This window comes from Salmo trutta, chromosome 30 (genome assembly GCF_901001165.1).
Source record: "Salmo trutta chromosome 30, fSalTru1.1, whole genome shotgun sequence".
Lineage (NCBI taxonomy): Eukaryota > Metazoa > Chordata > Actinopteri > Salmoniformes > Salmonidae > Salmo > Salmo trutta.
Window position 1 is genome coordinate 10,512,426 of NC_042986.1, and position 21,801 is coordinate 10,534,226.

General features: G+C 40.9%; 4 protein-coding genes across 4 annotated transcripts in view; 3 read left to right on the top strand and 1 right to left on the bottom strand.

Annotated features, from left to right (window-relative positions):
* LOC115167923 (inter-alpha-trypsin inhibitor heavy chain H6) overlaps positions 1 to 1,979 on the top strand; it is a 22,323-nt gene extending 20,344 nt beyond the window's left edge. The window contains exons 16-18 of the mRNA XM_029722669.1: positions 1 to 81; positions 353 to 757; positions 906 to 1,979. The exon at positions 1 to 81 is cut by the window's left edge and continues 33 nt beyond it. Coding sequence (XP_029578529.1) covers positions 1 to 81; positions 353 to 757; positions 906 to 1,165 — 746 coding nt within the window. The 3' untranslated portion in view covers positions 1,166 to 1,979. The remainder of the gene's footprint in view (positions 82 to 352; positions 758 to 905) is intronic.
* An 85-nt stretch (positions 1,980 to 2,064) lies between these two features.
* On the bottom strand, positions 2,065 to 12,124 carry LOC115167927 (rab GDP dissociation inhibitor alpha). The gene is made up of 11 exons (XM_029722673.1): positions 11,829 to 12,124; positions 10,667 to 10,774; positions 10,327 to 10,426; positions 7,507 to 7,641; positions 7,158 to 7,356; positions 6,827 to 6,958; positions 6,505 to 6,604; positions 6,160 to 6,331; positions 5,779 to 5,923; positions 5,465 to 5,519; positions 2,065 to 5,345 (listed from the first exon to the last, which is right to left on the bottom strand). Exons 1-11 carry the CDS (start codon positions 11,871 to 11,873, stop codon positions 5,193 to 5,195), a joined length of 1,344 nt encoding a protein of 447 aa, XP_029578533.1. The 5' UTR covers positions 11,874 to 12,124; the 3' UTR covers positions 2,065 to 5,192.
* A 1,155-nt stretch (positions 12,125 to 13,279) lies between these two features.
* LOC115167926 (V-type proton ATPase subunit S1) lies at positions 13,280 to 19,140 on the top strand. The gene is made up of 10 exons (XM_029722672.1): positions 13,280 to 13,442; positions 13,735 to 13,861; positions 14,315 to 14,389; positions 14,808 to 15,001; positions 15,133 to 15,170; positions 15,317 to 15,402; positions 15,609 to 15,853; positions 16,586 to 16,639; positions 17,136 to 17,367; positions 17,499 to 19,140. Exons 1-10 carry the CDS (start codon positions 13,318 to 13,320, stop codon positions 17,712 to 17,714), a joined length of 1,392 nt encoding a protein of 463 aa, XP_029578532.1. The 5' UTR covers positions 13,280 to 13,317; the 3' UTR covers positions 17,715 to 19,140.
* A 497-nt stretch (positions 19,141 to 19,637) lies between these two features.
* Positions 19,638 to 21,620, top strand: LOC115167928 (protein pitchfork). Its single transcript, XM_029722674.1, has 6 exons — positions 19,638 to 20,053; positions 20,136 to 20,272; positions 20,499 to 20,597; positions 20,827 to 20,960; positions 21,268 to 21,385; positions 21,491 to 21,620. The coding sequence occupies exons 1-6, from the start codon at positions 20,035 to 20,037 to the stop codon at positions 21,557 to 21,559; spliced, it is 576 nt and encodes a 191-aa protein (XP_029578534.1). The 5' UTR covers positions 19,638 to 20,034; the 3' UTR covers positions 21,560 to 21,620.
* Positions 21,621 to 21,801: the final 181 nt, after the last annotated feature.

Sequence of the window (21,801 nt, forward strand, 5' to 3'; positions counted from 1 at the left end):
CCAAACTGAAACAGAATCTGTGTTTCACGGTGGACGGCAGGGCCAACGACGTACTGAGACTGCTGGAAGACCCAGAGAGAGGTTAGTCAGCACAGACTACAACTAACAAAAGTCCAGAACTGTAATCTTATATTAGTGGCATGTCATTGAATTTAAGCGATGTGCCGTATAATCTCATTTAGAAGGACCACGACATTTTACAGGCATACAGTATATTAAAATGGGATCACATTAAAGAACACATACATTCTGTAACTGTTGGAACGCACGCACACACACACACACACACACACACACACACACACACACACACACACACACAGTTCACCCATGCCTTCCTCTTACCCTCAAGGTATCACGGTGGACGGTCATCTAATGTGGGCTCCGTCCAAGCAAGACGTAAAGGATCGCTCACGCACTTACTTTGACAAGATAACCATCTCCGCTGCCATGGGCGGGCACGGCGGGCTGGGTGGCATAGTGATCACACTCTCATTGGACGCCGTGGTGGTGGAAGGGGAGGGACGGGACACCCTACCCACTAATCAGCAGGGATCTGTAACAAGGCAGGGCGTGGCGGTATCCATGGACACCACCGATGACATCCATCAGAGCTGTTGGATCGAGCTGGCGAAGGATATTTGTTTCCTGGTTCTGTTCCACCACTACAAACAGCCCAGCTACCTGCAGATGGCACACCTCGGGTTCTATATCACTGATGGACAAGGCCTCTCTCCTTCAACCAAAGGCCTACTGGGTACATTCCCTTTAATGTCTTTAAATCAGTTTCTTTGTCTTGTTACATACACCTGGCCCTAAAGTGTTGCTGTATAAAAGGCTATGGGAAAATACTATACATATATGTTGTGATTGATTGCCCTCTCATTGTCCCCTCTTTCCAACAGGCCAGTTCCAGCATGCGGACATGAGTGTGACGCCGGTGAAGGACCCTAGTGACACACCGCCCCAGCCTAGTAAAGAGGGGGTCCTGTCCAGGGGGGTGCTGAGGTGGGGGGCGATACACGTACCCATCACCCTACAGGACAAGACCCTGAAGGACACAGTGAGGAAACATCACCTGGGCAGGTGTTGGATCGTGCCCAAGGCACAGGTGGAGAAACTGTTGGGTCATCCATACCAGAGCTACGTGGTGGATAACATATAAATACTCTGTTCAAATGCCCATCCAGTATTAGCACACTACTTAGAATATACATGCCTAATACATTGCTTCATACTAAGTGGTATGCTAGTACTGAGATTGGAACCGAGCTACTCATCTAGCTACCACCAGCTCAAAGCTGGGCAGCTCAGGCCAATGGGAAACTACAGTGTCTCTGCAAGAACAAACAGCACTGGGACTAGTGTTCTGCTGGCTAGCCTTCAATACCAACATCACATAGTGGGTTATTACTCTCTCCTCTGAAAGTGTGCATGAATGCATGTTCATGATTATGAAAATGAGAGAGAAAGAGAGAGAGACATAGAGAGGGACACAAAGAGAAACAGATACAACGATAAACAAATACAAAAGAGCGAAAGAAATAGAGAGAGACAGAGATTGAGTCCAGTAAGAAATCTAAAGAATGATGAGGTAATTCTCACAGGTGTCAGACATGAAAAGATAATGTAGGAGATGGGATGAGGTCATTGCACCAGTGTCTTTCTGAAACAACAACAGGGACAGACTTCTTCAGCTGTTAACGTGGCAACAGTAAGATATGTTAATTGTCTCTATAGTTCTGCAGACAAATGCTGCTTGATCTTGACATACAGCTAAATCCAAACTCTCATTCACAAAAATCATATGCTTCATAAGGAAAATGTATAATTCCAATGTTATAACAAATATATGAATAGATCATTTGATTTTAGCAATGTGTAATTTTATATACAGAGGGTCAGAGTTGTATTTTAATTGTTTCAGTTTTATTGTGAAGTATAAGTTATAAAAGGACTAAATCTTATAACAAATTGTCTATGGAACTCGTCGTGGTCTTATTTGAGTAGTTTTACACAAAATCATTTACTTCTGTTGAAACACATAGACACTTTGGATTTGACTTTTCAGGTTTGCCATGTGCTTTTAATTTTGTTCTATCGTTTCGTTCATAGTTTCATTTTATTTGTTTGTTACACAATACATTATTAGGCATTGTTCACATACTGGTGATCAAACAAAGGGCTGTAAGTTGTCTGCTACTCAGACTGACCTATGTTTTCGTCAATGTCAAGGGATATCATCAATATAATATTTGTCAAAGGCAAAAACTCTGAAATGAATACAGTACAACCACATTGTAGGCTTTTGTTTAAATAAATAAAAAAGCGAAGACAACATCTGGTGGTGAGGAAGGGAAAAAGGTTCAAATATAACTAGATAAGCTTGCAGAGTAAACTTAACACTATTCCAGTATCACCAAGATAACATGATTCCAGAATGAAATTCACACAAAGTGTAAACTGTGCACAGTCTGTAGAAATTTGTCTAAAAGGTTGAAATGAACCCTATGATCGTGGGCCAGAGACTGTTGCAATCGTCCTACCATTATCCATCCCAACCTGTTATAAGACCTGTTAATAATGCTTAACCCATGTAACACTAATAATAACCACTAAATCAGGTGAAACATGACACAGTAAATAACAACAAAGCAAAAACAATGACATCTGCATATATGCGTCACTCTCAGATCAGTCTCGTTATGATAATATAACAAATTAATAGCAGAGAAGCATAGTCAGCATTTCACTTAAACCTTCCACCACAATAACAAGTTGAATAAGTGAAATTAAATAAATAAAAATACCATTATAATAATAAGACACACAAAGCCACCCCGAACATGTGATAACTGTGTAGTTTAGAGATATAGTTATGGAGGGACTACAGGAAGGGATAGGCAATCATTCACACTAGCTTCCACTGTGTTACTGTAATCATGTTTGAAGGGTAAGGTTTGCTGCCCACCATTGATATGTAATGTACTGTAAATAAGTAACCACGCTGCAGATCCAAACCTCAAAGCAATGTCATGCATGGAAACATAGATGAAGAAAACACAGCTAACTCCAAAGGGTCAGACAGAATGGAGGTTAAGGGTAGCTACAATGGGGGAGACTGACATAGGGCACAGCCAAGTCCACAGAACCACTGGAGTTATTATACCATATGAATAGATAGAATCTTAGAATTCTAGTCAATCTCTATGTAATAATAGACTATGTGGGTAGTAGTGGAAATACAATGTTCACAGTTAGCAGTCATGAAATACACAGGACATTTGCTGCATCAAGTCAATCAACTGACATCAATATCGCTCCAAGGACAGGAATAATCTGCAGATTACATTGTTTTTAAATATAATGAAATGATCACATTTTTAGAGAACCCGAACATATTGAATAAGACCCCAAATTAAGGCTAAAACCAAGTAAAAGCATATTGGTTCATACTCTGGGGAGGCACTTTATACCATGGCCTCAGGACTTTTTGTAATACTGCATCCTGTTAAGTGTTTTACATTTTGGGAGTGTCAGTTTTTCCGTCCACTAGCTACTGTAAGGTTGCCTGGCAGGAGTTCAAAGGGAATTAGTCTCTCTGTGGGACACACACAACAAGGGTTAGATCATAACATGATCTGGTGCTTCCTTTCACTACAAGCCGAGAGTTCAGTCTGCCTTCTTTAACACAAAAGTGACACTTTCCTGCTCTCAAGTCTGCGACATTCCCTAGCTACATTGGTTCTTATCACCATGGCGCCTTCATCTCATCTCAACATGTAGTGATCTGATCTGACCTCCCTTTTGATTAAACCTCTCTCATTCCACGACAAACTCTTCCATACTTACTCACAAAACCTCACCAACATGCCTAACCTCTCTCGCTTTTCTACACCACAAATGACCTTTTCAGTGTTTGACCTCATGAAGTCCACTTCAGAGTATCATTCCATGTTTCCATTTCAAATTCAGTAAACTTCATAACTTCAGCAAGTGAAAATGTGCACCAAATATTACGAAATAAAACTCATAACGATGTAAATACAAACGTAAACCATTCAAACTGTATCTTTGACATCACACAACAGACAGAGAAACAAAACGTGGTTTTAGGGACAACAGAACAGTTAGCCACCGGTTAGCTTGTCTGCTAGCACAGGGAACACAACAGCACTGCAAAGTGAGCACTATCAGTTTGACAGAACAGCCCATTGATATATTAATAACTTTTCATTTTTAAACATTTTGTCTGACCGAGAGAGCTATTTGCTGAAAAGGGAGCCATCTATGTAAATAAGTATGATGGGTAACAGACCAGTAAGTTAGATGAGAGTGAAAGCAGGGTTGACAGGATGGAATGATCAGTGTGAGAATGGCCCAGCCTTCAGAGCGCTGCTGTGTCATCATGTTCTATGTACAATCCTACTATGTGTAAAATATGCATGCATGTCGATTAGAGGTGACACATCCAGAGCAGAGGCAAATCCCTATTTTTGACCAAACTGTCTTTTCAAAAACAGTTTCCACTTCAAACCTTCTGCATTTTCTACAGTTAGTCATTCCTTCATTTTATTTTACATCAGAATTCAGGCATCCTTGCAATGTCATTGACCTTGAAATTAGAAAAAGCCACAACAATGAATCAGTCAACCTCTAATGATAATAGTTTAGACATGTAGTTTATAGATCATCGAAAATGGAATGAAAGACCATATCAACCCTGCTTTTCAGTGATAGATAGATATAGGGAATGTGAGTCTTGGAACTGTGTGTGTGTGTGTGTGTGTGTGTGTGTGTGTGTGTGTGTGTGTGTGTGTGTGTGTGTGAGTGAGTGCTTTAAATGTGTTTGAGTACGGAGACCTCAGGAAAGGGAGGGACATGAGCAAAAGGAGTCAGAACCACACCCACGGAACCTAGAACCTCCTAGAACTCCCTAGATCCATCACCACCCACTACCTAGAATCTTCACTTACTCAGACTCCCCCACTATCTCCCAAATACAGACTCCCCCACTATCTCCCAAATACAGACTCCCCCACTATCTCCCAAATACAGTACCCTGCTTAGTAACCTGCCCCTACAGTCCTATCTTTGTACTGTCCTACCCTCTATCATATGGCCTCTTTTCTATTAAAAACTCCTTCTCACTCCTCTCTCCGCCTCTCCCTTGCCCTGATGCTCCTCCCTCCTCATTGCTCATCCTCCCCAAACACATCGTTCTGTTTGCGCTTCATGTTCTCAAAGTCAAAGTCGCTGCCTGTCATACGCTTGTAGATGTCCTTGATGTCGTTGCAGGTGGTCTCGAAGTGAGTGGTGGCGTCGTAGGCCGACGAGGCGAATATCTGAATGAGACACAAAATCCCACAGGGTTTCTTTCCTAATGCCTTGTCCTAAAACATGTCTCATAAATAGTCTTGTAGAAATATAGAAGGCAGTGTATATCTAGATGTGTTTGACTCACCTGGCTCTCGGTACCGTCATCTGTGGGCTCATAGAGGTCACTGAGGGACACAAACCTGCAGATAGAGGGAAGACATCAGTTATTAATTCACAAAAACATCCTTACTGCTATTCATTTCATTAATTTGTGATAGCACACATCGTACGACCTGAGACAGTTTTGGACAATACAAGACAATCAGAGAAGAAGGAGAAGAGAAGAAGAAGAGGGAGAACAGTAGAAGAAGAGGGAGAACAGTAGAAGAAGAGGGAGAACAGTAGAAGAAGAGGGAGAACAGTAGAAGAAGAGGGAGAACAGTAGAAGAAGAAACGCACTTTTGGTCAATGGGCTCCAGCAGCTCCAGAGCAGGTTCTATCTCAGCCTCAGGCTCACTGGTCTCCACAGTGGTGCTGACGATGGCGATGTACTTCCCCTGGGCCGCCACGTTGTGGGCGTAGGAGATCATACACACGTAGATGTCTGGAGGAGAGAACACAAGTTAGAACATTGAGTATTCAATTCAGATTTTACAATTGGACTTTCCTCTCTCCAACTCTCTTTTCCTCTCTTTTTCCCCACTCCAAAAACTGCTTTTATTATCATCTCTGTGAGGTAAACTTACTGTTAGAGGGAAAATCTCTACACCATGACAAAAGGAAGTCAGAAACCTTTAACACATCCCATCTTAGTAAACCTGTACTTGGTCCACTCCTCACCTGACTTGCGGTTGACCTGGTTCTGAGGGATGATGATCTGACAGGAGTTGGCGTCGTTGGTGTTCTTGATGGGGTGGCTGAGGATACAGATGACCCTGATCACCTGACCTGCCTTACGCACTCGGTCCTGGATGTAGCTGGGGTCACAGATCAGCTGTTTGCACCGAGCCACCTGACAGGGGAGGGACAATATATAAGACAATGTCAATCGAATATATTCACATAATGTATTTTCCCTCTACCAATTGTATATGTTTTCCTCAGTGTATTATCAACAGTCTTGACCACTTTACTATATAGACAAGAGATTGTGATTTTATAAAACAGATTAGATTGCGATTTTACCTCTCCCTCAGACTTCACTCCCACCACATGGCCATCCTCCATTACTATCTCCTCCACTGGTTTGTTGAGCATGTAGGTTCCTCCATAAATTGCACTTAACCTAACAATATATGAGAGAGAGAGACTATGACTTATACTATATTATAAAATATGGTAAAAATACTCTCTACACTATTGAAGACATTTTACATTTACAATTTAGTCAGTTAGATAATTTTATCCTAATCCAGAGTGACAGAGTGATCAGAATTCAACATGAAGAGCTTTGTCTAACTAAAGAAAGGCCATAAGGATTTAGGGATTACACATTTTACACAGAGACCTGGCGAATCCTTGAGGCAGCTCCCCGAGGCCATAGAGGGGGTACAGGTAGGGGCTCTTCCCATATCGGGCCAGGGATTCACTGTACAGTTTGATGCGGTTGATGGTCTCCAAACAGGGCACATCAAGGTAGCTAGAATTGGGGGATAGAGAGAGAGCCACATGATCAAGAAGAGTCAGGGTTGGGGTCAATCCCATTTCAATTCAAGAAGTAAACTGAAATTCCAATGCAGAAATGTTGAATTGGAATGTCAGTTTACTTCCTGATAGGGATGATAGTGCCTCATCTTATTAGGAGATTAGTGATTAGTAATATATTTAAGTGCTCTTACTCGTCTGTCCTGTAGAGGGCCAGGGCGTGGCCAGTGAAGTCGATGACATCCTGACCAAGGTCAAACTTCTTGTACACATCTCTCATGGTGGTGACTTTGGGGTCGACGCCCTCGAAGGTCTTAGGGTCGTTCTCGTCAAAGTTAGCCACAAACACTAGGAATTTCCGGAACCTTCTCTTCTCAAACATACCCATAAGATCTGGACAAGTGGTGAAGACAAAGACTCAGCATAATATACTATACTGTACAAAGCAGAACAATACTAATTAAATATCACTAATCTAATATCACAGATTTTATAGTACATATAGTGAACACACATCACAATCTATAGCACATTGAAACTTACTTGAAGCTAGTGCCTCAGTCTCAGTTGAGGGCACTTTGTAGATTTTTCCTCCCTTGTACACAAAACTACCCTCCACTACTTTGAAGTCCAGGTATCTTGTCACCTCTGTGTATAGCAGCATCTTCACAAGCTGACCTGTTTTTATTGGATTCACAGACAGAAAGGATGGGCTTCATTTAATTACTCCAAGATTTCCCCGTGTTTCATCAACAGGCACGATGGAGATGAAGATTGACATTTATTTATTGTGTAAATTCTGGCTTCCATCTTATCCTTATGATGTGGTGACGGTTTGCATATGGATATGGTGAGTAAGGCTAGTAGCTAAGGTTAGTAGCTAAGATTAGTAGTTAAAGTGACCATATTTGGAAATGGAAATCTTCCCCCAAAAATATTGTGGGGGGGGGGGCGCTAAGCAGAACAAAGGCTATAGGCCTTTGAAAGGCTATAGGCCTTTCAAATAGTTTTATGAATTATAACACAGAAATGGATTACCCCTCGACAGTTTCCTTAATCTTAGCCTATCTAGTATTTTTAGAATCATCCAAGTTTGGTAGCCTTTGCTTTTTTTAGCCATGACCATGGTTGTTCATGTGGTGGTTAAAATGTATCACTTATCAAATATTCTCATGAGGTCCACGGCAAAGCTGCGGGAGCAAAAAAGTTTGTTACAGGGACAGGCAACATTTTTCACATGCATGCCTGATTGGATACACCATTTGATTATTGAAAAATCAGCCTCAATATAACTTCAGAGTTGCATTTTTCTGAGGGCTAATCTGGGACATTTCCAGATACAGCTCTAGCCGGGGAGAGGACACCAAAATCGGGGACTGTCCCGAAACATTGGGGACGTCTGGTCACCCTATAACAGGGTTCCCCAACTGGCGGGTGATTTTGACTTGGCCCCAAAGTTTTCTGAGAAAAAAAAAGTATATATATAATGTGCATATATATACACACTACCGTTCAAAAGTTTGGGGTCACTAAGAAATGTCCTTGTTTTTGAAAGAAAAGTAAAATTTTGGTCCTTCAAAATAACATAAAATTGATCAGAAATACAGTGTAGATATTGTTAATGTTGTAAATTACTATTGTAGCTGGAAACGGCAGATTTTTTATGGAATATCTACATAGGCGTACAGAGGCCCATTATCAGCAACCATCACTCCTGTGTTCCAATGGCACGTTGTGTTAGCTAATCCAAGTTTATAATTTTAAAAGGTTAATTGATAATTAGAAAACCCTTTGGCAATTATGTTAGCACAGCTGGAAACTGTTGTTTCTGATTAAAGAAGCAATAAAACTAGCCATCTTTAGACTAGTTGAGTATCTGGAGCATCAGCATTTGTGGGTTTGATTACAGGCTCAAAATGGCCAGAAACAAATAACTTTCTTCTGAAACTCGTCAGTCTATTCTTGTTCTGAGAAACAAAGTCTATTCCATGCAAGAAATTGCCAAGAAACTGAAGATATTGTACAAGGCTGTGTACTATCCCTTCACAGAACAACACAAACTGGCTCTAACCAGAATAGAAAGAGGAGTGGGAGGCCTCTGTGCACAACTGAGCAAGAGGACAAGTACATTAGAGTGTCTAGTTTGAGAAACAGACGCCACACAAGTCCTCAACTGGCAGCTTCATTAAATAGTACCCGCAAAACACCAGTCTCAACGTCAACAGTGAAGAGGCGACTCCAGGATGCTGGCCTTCTAGGCAGAGTTGCAAAGAAAAAGACATATCTCAGACTGGCCAATAAAAATAAAAGATTAAGATGGGCAAAAGAACACAGACACTGGACAGACGAACTCTGCCTAGAAGGACAGCATCCCGGCGGTTCCAACCGTCGTATCTTTGTGAGATGCAGAGTAGGTGAACGGATGATCTCTGCATGTGTGGTTCCCACCGTGAAGCATGGAGGAGGAGGTGTGATGGTGCTTTGCTGGTGACACTGTCTGTGATTTATTTAGAATTCAAGGCACACTTAACCAGCATGGCTACCACAGCATTCTGCAGTGATATGCATCCCATCTGGTTTGCTCTTAGTGGGACTATCATTTGTTTTTCAGCAGGACAATGACCCAAAACACACCTCCGGGCTGTGTAAGGGCTATTTGACCATGAAGGAGAGTGATGGAGTGCTGCATCAGATGACCTGGCCTCCACAGTCACCTGACCTCGACACAATTGAGATGGTTTGGGATGAGTTGGACCACAGAGTGAAGGAAAAGCATCCAACAAGTGCTCAGCATATGTGGGAACTCATTCAAGACTGTTGGAAAAGCATTCCAGGTGAAGCTGGTTGAGAGAATGCCAAGAGTGTTCAAAGCTGTCATCAAGGCAAAGGGTGGCTATTTGAAGAATCTCAAATATAAAATATATTTTGGTTTAACACTTTTTTGGTTACTACATGATTCCATATGTGTTATTTCATAGTTTTGATGTCTTCACTATTATTCTACAATGTAGAAAATAGTCAAAATAAAGAAAAACCCTTGAATGAGTAGGTGTCCAAACTTTTGACTGGTATATATAAAAAATTATATATATATATATTTTTGTATTATTGTTGGACATGAAAGACTCTGAAAACACCATCAAATCAGCTCCAAGTGATTTTAATTTTGTAAATCTGTCCCAAAGTCTGGCCCCCTGACCATCCGCTCAAGAAAGATATCGCCCCCCAGCCTGAATCTAGTTGATGATCCCTGTCTTGTAGTGAGCAACAGGAGTCATGATTGAGGCTGTTGGTGTACTGGTTGGTTTTGCTAATGGTAATATTCATGAATCTAACGGTTTAAAAACAAATCCCACAACTGACCATTGGCCATTAGAAATTTGGGGATGAGGTCCACATTCCAGTCTCTTCCACGACCCATAGACTCTGGAGGGCTGTCAGGCAGCTCAAAGCGCTTGTACAGCTATGGAAGGAAAATATATGCTTGAGTGAAAACATCAATGAAGACTATTACTTTTCTAACAAATTGCAAACTATTAACCTGGGGGCAGAAATACAAGTAAAGTACAAGAGAATAAATATTTGACATAGACCATGGAGGGTTGAGTGAAACATTGGAATACATGAAATATGATTGAATATTTGAATAGATATTGACACATAAAGTGATGACCATTAGATCCACAATGTTCCCTGCCCTTACCTCTTCCAGAGGGGTGATGGAGGAGCTTTCACCTCCATAGTAGGGGTTCCTGTCCATGTGCAGCACTTTCTTTCCATTCACAGACATGATCCCAGAGAGGATGCATTCCTTAAACAAAATAAAAGCAAAATCCAATTTGTAAGTCGCTCTGGATAAGAGCGTCTGCTAAATGACTTAAATGTAAATGTAAATGTAAATATGAATCAACATTCGTATTGGAAAAGCAATTGTATGTGTGTGTGTGTGTGTGTGTGTGTGTGTGTGTGTGTGTGTGTGTGTGTGTGTGTGTGTGTGTGTCTGTGTGTGTGTGTGTGCGTTTGTGTGCGTTTGTGTGTGTGTGAGAGAGAGATAGAGAGAAAGAGTGAGAAAGAAAAAGTGTGTGTGCGTGTGTGTGTGTGTGTGTGTGTGTGTGTGTGTGTGTGTGAGAGACAGAGAGGAAGTAGTGAGAGAAAGGAGGGGTGTAGGAGGGAGGGACAAGATGTGTGCACACGTGAGCTGATGTCTCAGCCATAAGAATAATACTAATAATCCTACTCATAAAAACAAATCATTGTAGTATAAATAAAGAAAATTAACGTGTGGTCTCTTTGCATATAGACTGGATATTATATTGTTCATATTCACTCAGGCTATATCATTAACTGTTTAAACAAAAAAACAAAAAAATGATGACATTGTACATCATCCATCTTACACCTCGTAAGATGTCGGCTTTGTCATTGTAAAGTCGGTACACATTTTCTTCGAACAGGGTGCGATAACAGGCGACACATTACACAGTTCTACGGAGAGGTTCTATTAATTAAAACCGTTCTCAGGCCTGCTCAAATGCTGTTCAATGAAGGCCCACTACACCATCACACAGGGGTTACGCCTAAAGATGCTGCACAACGAATGAGAATGCATTGACAACACAAATGTATCAAAATAAATAGCCTAGCTATATCGTTTTATTTATTATTGAAAGGTATCGTATCAGCGTTTGTGCAGATAGGCTATTTATCATCACATTTTCTTAAACTCAGCCATGGACGCAAATGCTCTGATACATTTCATCCAATAATGCATAAGGGAACACAGGCAAACTTCATGAATGTTAAGTTTACTATGCAACATCACCAAGCCAAGCCCTAATATGAAGCACATAACATTTATTACTTACTGTGAGTCCGGTTCCCAAAACGATCACGTCATATTCCTCATCCATGTTGTATCACCGTCTCTCCTGTCTCGCCCTCTTTTGCCTTGTGAAATTTCAGGGAATTGGCAGGAAAAGAAACCCAGTGGAAGAACGAACGCAATTTATCTCCGTTTCTTTTGAGCAAGTGTATGCCGTTTTTAGTTTGTATGTATTTATTTATAAACAGTTTTAATTGATACGTGGAATCTGGTTCACACACTGTCACCGGCGAGAACTACCAAAAATGGCCCTAACCGTGGAACGCTGTGGAACAGCAACGATACCTTCGCGTCGGAAAGTAGTACACATCCCTTGCGTCTGCTCCTCACACTACACTTACGTTTAAATACTTATGCTATTAAAGGCTTGCGTATTTATAAATATGCTATGATGTTCCCGGAGGTTTTACATTTTTTCAATGATCTTCTATTGACTGATTAGACTTTTAATTTGTATTTCCCCATTCAGTCCTTTTTTTCATTGAAGTAGTGCAGCAATTGCGGATGCACTGGTATTCCTCCGCCAACACTGCTGTTATGAAAAAGCTCAGATAGACTATGAAAAGAGTTATGTATTTAGCCTGTGTATAACATCAGCTGTGTGAAGTGTTACATAACATTCATCTTGCTTATTTAGGCATTATGTTGGCTACTTTGTGTAGCCTATTAATCGTTCACCAACCTGATTTGGGTGGCATATAAAAGCCATTCATTTTAGCCCTATAGACTGTATCCTCAAGATTAGACACGCCTGAAAACGTCCAGCTGCCTAGCCTGCTTACAGTATGTATAGCCTACCTTATGGCCTATTCCATTGTATGGACCGAAAATGAAGGCCGGAAACATGCGCAAGCTAGCTGTCACTCATATCTGCGCCATGGACCGATGCCAGGTTTATTGTTTGAACGTTGACCCGTTCTGACAGGCCACTCAGGTTCAAATTTCAGGACCACGGAGAGCACAAAAGGTTTCTCGGACAATAAAGCGCCCGTTTTACTTTGAAAGTCTCATGTCATATTCACCAATATTCTGAGATTAGGCATAAACAGCCTTGCAATTACTTTGTCAGGTGTTCACAGATAGACAGTTGATACAATCACAGGCCTATACATCTGCTACGACCATAACCTAATGAGATTCTATAATGTTGCAGATCTTTATCGAATTTAATTAGATTAAATATCGAATATTGTGGCGCTAAATAAATGGCCACAAGCAATCAGGCTTTATTGGTAAAAAGAAATGTATTTGCATATTGCAACTTGTGACATTGCTTGGCCCCAAAACCGGTTAAGATTGAATTGAGTTATTATTTCCCAATTCACAGTAAATAATTTATAAAAGCTCAATGTGGTCTTTGTAAAAAGATGGGTCAGGGCAGGCTGCGTGAGAAGGAAGTGTTCCATTGACTCCCATGACAGTCAGCTGATTTACCCCACGTGACTTGGACTTTACGGAAAAGAAAACCTACCATGGCAGGATCCGAGTCGTCAAGTAAATTGCGTACTATCATGGCCTTTATTGCTCTTTTATTTGCCCTGTTATCTACTGGACATTGCAGCAGTCAAGTACCACTTGTAATGTGGTCCAGTGAAGGGTAAATATGTATTATTAGTTTGAAAGCGAAGGGATTTTATGCACTGTGCTAGTTTAGCTAGCATGCTAAACGAACCATTCCAGCTGGATTGCTAGCTAGCCTTGTAGCTATATTCAGTTTTATAAGACGTGTAACGTTATCAGGGTAAATGCATTTATCCTTTCTAATAAGATTGGATCTTTATTAGGTATTTCTAATCATTGCCATTGTTAGTTATTGATTTGTGTCCAATTGTAGTAGTTAGATGTCTTGTTATTCTATTGATATAAAACTATTTTGTTCATATTTCCAGGTACACCTTGCCACCCATGGCATCTCCAGCTGCTGGTCACATAATATCTAATGACCAGCTGATGTCCTACCTAAATTCTGCTCTGGGGTCTGCCCCACACAACGTACTTCTCTTCCTACAGGACAAGGTCAGGCCTGAGATAAATCATAATTGTATTCAGTTGTACCATGAAAAACGGTCTACTACTTGGCAAATACTATTTGAAGCCTGGTCAATGCCAGTGTTAGTATGTAATGTCAAATTCCAATAGCCTACTGTACTCTACGGGTGCCGGCCCACGTAGATGGAAACAGAAAAGTCTAAGCCTTTTGGGTTAAACACTGGGGTGAATCCTGTATGGAAATGCAATGAAGCCCGTGATGCCCTGGCCTGGTGTTTCTCATTCTGGTGTGACAATGCGCCACAGCCCCACTTCCCATTTACTACTTCCCATTCTCAGACCAACCCGTTTTAGATATGTAGTAATAATGATACTATGTTAAATGGTTTTAGCTTTTTATATTGTACTGTTTTTAATGAATCTCAAACTCTGAAGCAGAGGACACTGACGTTGTTGATATGCGTTTTGTTTTTTACATAGCTGAGCAAAGAGGACTTCACAAGGTATGGGGGTGTTTTTGGAAACAATCATGAAAGTGCCTTTCCCAACCTGGAGGTAAGTATTCTATCCTTTGAGGTGAGGTTGGGGATTGGGATACTAATATGATCAGTGCCCATATTCATAAAGTGTCATCTCAGTGTTGGAGTGGTGATCTATGATCAGTGGTTCTCAAACCTCTACTCTGGGACCCCCAGACGTTTCACAATTGTGTTGTAGCCCTGAACTAGCTCACCTGATTCACCTACTCAGTGGCTTGATGATTAGTTGACAATTTAAATCAGGTGTGCTAGCTTTGGAATAGATCATACAGGGAACAGCTGGGGGTCCCAGAGGAGAGGTTTTAGATCACAATGAGTAAGATAACATGGACAGTGGGGATCTAATCCTACATCAGCAGAGCTACTTTGAGACACTTTATAAATTCAGACCCAGATGTAGGTTGATAACTAACTTTGACCTTTCTCTCTCCCAGTCTGCATTACAGTCTTCCTCTTCACCGTTGGTGCTGCCTGCCCTGTCATGGCTTGGTGCTAGTGCAGTCCCAGGTCTGCTACAGGAGAAGCTGGGTGTCTCCCCACTCAGCGTAGACCCAGACACATTGGAGCATCTCCGACTCAATGCATCAGACAACACTCTGCTGCTTATCATCCTGCCCTATTCTACCGGGTAATACAATTAAACCAAATGTTTCTAGAGTACAGTGTTTTGGAAAAAATACTATTTGATTGATTCACAATCGTACAGTAACTTAAAGCACGTACAGTAACTTATATTCATGCTCTTTGTTTATGTTCCAGTGCTTACCTGTCCTGTAAGGAAGTCCTGCATAGCAATGGTAAGTTGAAGGTTTGACCATTTATTGTTCTTGTCCAAATCCTGTTGTTTTATATATTGGTATTTATGTATTCAATAACTACTTATTTCTGTGACTCAACAATGTGTCATACAGTATGTCTGAGTGGTGTGTTTTTCTCTCCCTAGATGAGGTCATTGGTAAAGTTCTGAGCATCATGAAAGCCCAGGGTGTTCCCTACACTGCTATTTACACTGGACTCAAACCCTCACGAGTAAGTAACCTTAAAATAATCAAACATATGCTTCTAATCTACATGATGTGTATCAGCACGTTTCCAGCATTGTAGTTTCTACTGTCCCCTCACCTGACTTAAAATAAAGTGATGTGGTGTTCTTTTGTGTGTTCTACTCACCTTATTAATAAAGTTGTATTTTTTGTACAATTTTATTGTGTTCTACTTACCTTCTTGTTCCCTAGGTGATTGAGGAGCCATCCATGGTTGGCCAGTCTTCTATGGGCCGGTCCTTGCTGCAGGCGGTTGTCGATGAGGTCAAACCTCCTTTGATGTTTAACACTACTAGTGGCCCTTGCATCATGCTCTGGGCCCAGAATCTCAACGTCAGCTTTAATAACCTGGAATGGATTGACCTCGGTCCATTGACCTTTGCTCCAGGTGGCTCTGTGAGCACGGCTGAGTCCTTCTGTAATGAAACAAATTCACAGTGAGCTCCATACTCTCTTTTTACTATGACATGACACTTGTTGTTATGTACTACAGTACCAGTCAAGAGTTTGGACACACCTATTCATTCAAGGGTTTATCTTTTTACTATTTTCTACATTGTAGAATAATAGTGAAGACATCAAAACTATGAAATAACACATATGGAATCATGTACTAACCAATAAGTAACCTGGGTCTCCACAATCACCTGACCTCAACCCAATTGAGATGGTTTGGGATGAGTTGGACTGCAGAGTAAAGAAAAAACAGCCAACAAGTGCTCAGCATATATGGAAACTCCTTCAAGACTTTGGGGAAAGCATTCCAGGTGAAGCTGGTTGAGAGAATGCCAAGAGTGTGCAAAGCTGTCATCATGGTAAAGGGTGGCTACTTTGAAGAATCTAAAATATATTTTGATTGAACACTTTTTTTGGTTACTACATGTTATTTCATAGTTTTGATTTCTTCACTATTATTCTACAATGTAGGAAATAGTCCAAATAAAGTAAAACCAAGGAATGAGTAGGTGTGTCCAAACGTTTGACTGGTACTGTACAAAGTATAGTCCCACTGTTGATTAGTGTCTTATGGTACAAGTGTTAGCACTATCAAATTACCCAATTGTGTGTTGATTTAATAAATTGGGATTTGTTTATTGGTGACATTATTACTATTACACTATACAATAATGGCGGCTGTTTTGAATACAACGTGTGCTCGTCTTTCTCAGGCTTGTCCTTGATTATGGAAGTTCTGTTCCAACATACAACCCCTTCCGTCTCATGTAAGTATTATAATGTAGTTTTATCACGATAATACGCAAAACAAGTATTATAAAAGATTACACCGAAGTGCAGAGCATCAGTTCCTATGAAAATACACCACCTTGCTCTTGCATGTATCGATCTGTTCAATGAATTCCTGTACATTCTCACTCCTATATTAAGCGTGAGGTTACACACATTAAATGTGTCATAACTGGGTGGTTTGAGCCCTGAATGCTGATTGGCTGAAAGCCGTGGTATATCAGACTGTATACCACGGGTATGACAAATCATTTATTTTTACTGCTCAAATTGCCAGTTTATAATAGCAACAAGGCACCTCAGGGTTTGTGGTATGTTGCTAATATACCACGGCTAAGGGCTGTATCCAGGCACTCTGAGTCGTGTTGTGCATAAGAACAGCCCTTAGCCGTGGTATATTGGCCATATACCACACCCCCTCAGGCCTTATTGCTTAATTAAAGCATGACACTCACCAAGTCTCATCTTCTCTAGCTTCTCCATGAGCCAGCGGCGCTACCCAGTGTCTGCGCGAAACTGGTTCACCCTGGACACAGTGGAACTGTTATTCAATGCCGATAAAGCCACCTACAATGGCAGCCGGGGCATCTACGCCCCAGCAGAGTACTCCTTCCACTGCCAGAATGTCAACAACTTCCGTAATGCACTGCTTGTGCCCCACACTCAGAATGCTACCCAGTGGAGGATTCTCTTCACCGACTTCCAGGTACTGATGCATGAATGTCGGAAAAGAAAGCGCCTTTCAATAAGCAGTGTTCTAGAGGGTTCATTGAACAAAAAGTGTTCAGTCTTTACTCTCTAATTCCTTGTTACTCATTTTGCTTATTCCCCATCTAGATCCAAGGCTTCAGTATACTGAACAGGACAACAGATTTCTCCTATGCCAGTGACTGTGCTGGCTTCTTCACACCAGGGATCTGGATGGGCCTGATCACCTCTCTGCTGATGCTGCTAATCCTCACCTACGGCATGCACATGATCATGCAGCTACGCTCCATGGACCGCTTTGACGACCCTAAAGGCCCCTCAATCTCAGTGCCTCAGTCAGAGTAATGAAGACGAGAACGGCCCTGAGCCTGGTCCCAGATCCGTTTGTGCTGTCTTGCCTACCCCTATGGTCATTGTCACATAGTCAATGTCACACGACACTGTGAGTTGGCAAGATGACACAAACAGATCTGGAACCAGGCTAACCCCTCCACTCCCCTAACTTATGTTCCCTCCACTTTGATTTGCTCATGACTTATTCGATATGTTCTATTGTCATTTGCTTACTTGCTTTAGCCACCTCCACCCTGTTCTCTGATTGTCAGCATTGAGCATTCCCATCCTCTTAGCCTTTGTCAAATCACATCGTATTCGTCACATGGTTCGTAAACAACAGGTATAGACTAACAGTGAAATGCTTTCTTATGGGCCCTTCCCAACAATGCAGAGATAAATAATAACAGAATAAATACACAGTGAGTAATGATAACTTGGGTACCAGTACCGAGTAGATGAGCAGGGGTATGAAGTAATTGAAGTAGATATGTACATATAGGTAGGGATAAAGTGACTAGGCAACAGGATAGATAATCAACATTAGCAGCAGCTTATGTGATGAGGCATGAGTTAGTGCAAAAAGGGTCAATGCAGATAGTCCAGGTAGCTGTTGGTTCCAAACGTGGGACATCGGTAGCAGAGAGAACAGTCTATGACTTGGGTGGCTGGAGTCGGACAATCTTTAGGGCCTTCCCCTGACACGGCCTGTGTTCCACTGACACCATCCATGTGTTTATATGTCTGTGTTACCCTTTTATCTTGCAAGGCGGTACATTCCATAGCCTCTCTCTTCATCTGCACTTGCCCAAAGGAAACCGCATGATGTACTGTCAATACTCCTCTTTTGCCTTGATACATTCTCAGATCACGCATGTTTCAATGAGTGCCAATTAAGGGGTTTGTTTGTACAAGTAATACCACTGATTGTCAGAGAGAAGCTTTTGTTGCCAATTTAATTAATGTGATTGTAGCATGCTGTGGGACTGATTTAGTTGTATTTCACTTCCTTTGTAAGTTTCTCAGCTGTGTAATTTAAAAATATATAATAATAATAATGAAAGAATTGCATGTACATATGAAGTTGAACGTATGTGTGCAGACTTATGCTATTGACAATGCCTACCCTAAATATTGCTGTTGGAAATGCCAGTGGGATGAATTTGAGATCACAGAATGCTGTGCAAATTGTTTTGTATCACTTTGTTCCAAAAAGACAGTTTTACACAACAATGCTGGCCTGTTTATTTATTATTATTGACAAGTGTAAAGTTATGCTGAAATTACATGAAATGTCAAAACTATCAGGGACCCTCATGCCCTTACACATACAGTACCAAATGTATACTCAAATCCAATGCTTTGCCATCTTGAAGCAACTCGTGTAATTTATTAAGAATAAAAAATGTGCCTCTTAAACACTATCCTTTAAGGCCCAGTGGAGTCAAAAGTGTTTTTCCTGTATTTTATGTGTATATCCACTATGAGGTTAGAATAATACTGAAATAGTACATGCCTTTTTAGTGTAAGAGCTGCTTGAAAAGACTGCCTGAAATTTCAGCCTGTTTTGGTGGGATGGAGTTTTGGCCTGCTTGATGTCATCACCATCATTGGTTAATAGACCAATAGAGTTCCAATCCTCTCTGCCACAAACAGCTCGTTTTCCCCTCCCACTCAGAACATTCCCAGACAGTCCTAGCAAAATTCTTGCTTGAGAAATTGCTCTTTGCTAAGAATTTATATTTTTCTTCTTTCTGACAATTTTTATTGAAAACAATCACAGTAAGGTACTTAATTGTTAGCTAGAAATTATTTGATATTGAGATAAAAACAGCTGCTTTGGTCATTTAAAATGTCCCACAACCTTGGCTTAAACAGGTGTAACCGGTTTTTTATTTGGTCACACTGTCCAAACATTGGCTCCAAATAACATATTTTTGATTATAATTATCACATGACTATTGCATTATGGTCACATTATTCAATTGCAAAAGTAAAGTAAACAAGTGAATTCTCATTCGTTGAAAGTGGAGAACAGAGTAGCCATTCATGTCAACCTGAAGTTTCCAGCCAAGTATTTGCATAATTTACGCGCATCCATTCTGTCATGGCTATAAGGATCCAGTTTTTGTCAAAATAACGTCAGATTTGACTTTTCGTAGCAGGTTAGAAGGTTAACAAAAGGGTTACTTAGGGTTAGTTTAAATCCCCCCACCCCCCAGAAAATCTACCTTTGACGTTAATTTGACAAAAACTGGATCCCTTCTATTCCCATCCATCCACCTGGTTCCCATCGTTACCGGTAAGAAGGTAAACAAAAGGAAGAGGGAACATGGCGGCACTGGATGCAGGTAAAATTATTAGCGTCCACCCATTGCGTTTTTATCTATTAGCGTAAATTAAAAATGTCCAATCTTATCTTTGAATTTATAGCTCCCCTGCGGTGCGTTTCCTTTGGCAGCTGCCAGGAACGGAAGTTGTTTCCGACCCACTGTGCACCTAATCGGCTGGGCAATAAGCTGTCACTTGAGGGAGCCCCACACCGTGGCCCCGGCTGCTATGACAATCATGTGAGTTTTTCTGAGTAGCTTACTGTCATGTTCTTTCAACGACCTTCTATCCATACACTTCATTGAGATCTGTTATCCTGTTGATCTCAAATAAACCAATTTGGTTATTTTCCGCATGGTAATAAATAATGTATTGCAGAAGCTACTCAAACAGCCAGTTCAAATAACATTAGGAAATCCTTACATTCTCTTGTGAGGTTTTTCATGTTAGTCATTGTTCCAACAGGTTGGTACTATTTTGTATGATATACAGAAGAGACCTGAGAGTAAGAAAGGATACACTCTTGCTGCAAGGACGTCTGCACGGTTTCTGCCCTGTGCTCAGGTATGATGTTAAAGCCTTATGAGAATATGCATGATTTATGTTGATAGCCAACCTGTTTTTGAAAAATCTCAAAGTTTATCTAACGACGTGAGAAATTAGTCAACCTATTGCCATTACATTGAAAGCAGTTTGAAAAATGATCTTCCTTTAGGCATATTGTAATGTTTACTTCTGTTTTTAGGTCTCTGAATATCCTTCTCTCATTAAATGTTTTCCTCCCACCACCCAGACAATCACTCCTTCCCCTCAGAGGTATCAGCAGGACAGAACCTGGTCTAAAGTATACCCTCCTAGCAGAATCCCCTTCAGCTCCACCACAAAGAGGTTCAGGACCAAGCCTGTTACAGCTGACTTCAAACCAGGGTAAGTGAATGCTAATGGGGAGTGGCACCCTTTCCAAACTGTCCATAATAGGAAAACACTGATTATCTCTTGCAGGGGTATTCAACTCTTACACTATTAGGTTCAGAGCCTGCTGGTTTTCTGTTCTATCTGATTATTAATTGCACCCATCTGGTCAAAATCAGTCCTTGATTAGAGGGGAACAATGAAAAAAAGCAGTGGAACTGTCTTCAATGTCCAGAGTTGAGTTTGAGGAATATCGTATCAATGTATTGCATGTATCATTCTTCAAATGGATTGACTACTAACAGCTGTTTTTATGTTACAGCCCAGGGACATATGCTCATGATACTACTCTGAACCGGAAGGTGTCATGGCCTATGAAATTTGGTTCCCCAGACTGGGGTAGACTGCCCACATTAGAGAGGAAAGCCTTGAGGACAGAGGTGGGTTTATAAGTTTGACTTTGCATTACTATACAAAGTAATATGGAGATGTAACTGTATACTGGTATTGTCAGCAATAACATGTTTAATTTTTGTCATACATAGCTGCTTTGTGACAAGGAGTTTGCGAAGCAAAGGAGTCGGGTGGCATATCTACAGTTGTTCTACTCTTGACTCTTCTGGAGGTCAATCTGATGTAAGCATAAATAAAGTGATTTTTATTTCTCAGCTTCAATATAGCCTCACTATTGACCAATATCTCAAGGTATATGAAGTGGGGAGTGAAGTTGCCCAATTCTTGCCCTCATGTACGCTGAACAAAAATCTAAATGTAACATGCAACAACTTCAAAGATTTTACTGAGTTACACTTCATATAAGGAAGTACATTTGAAATAAATAAATTAGGCCCTAATC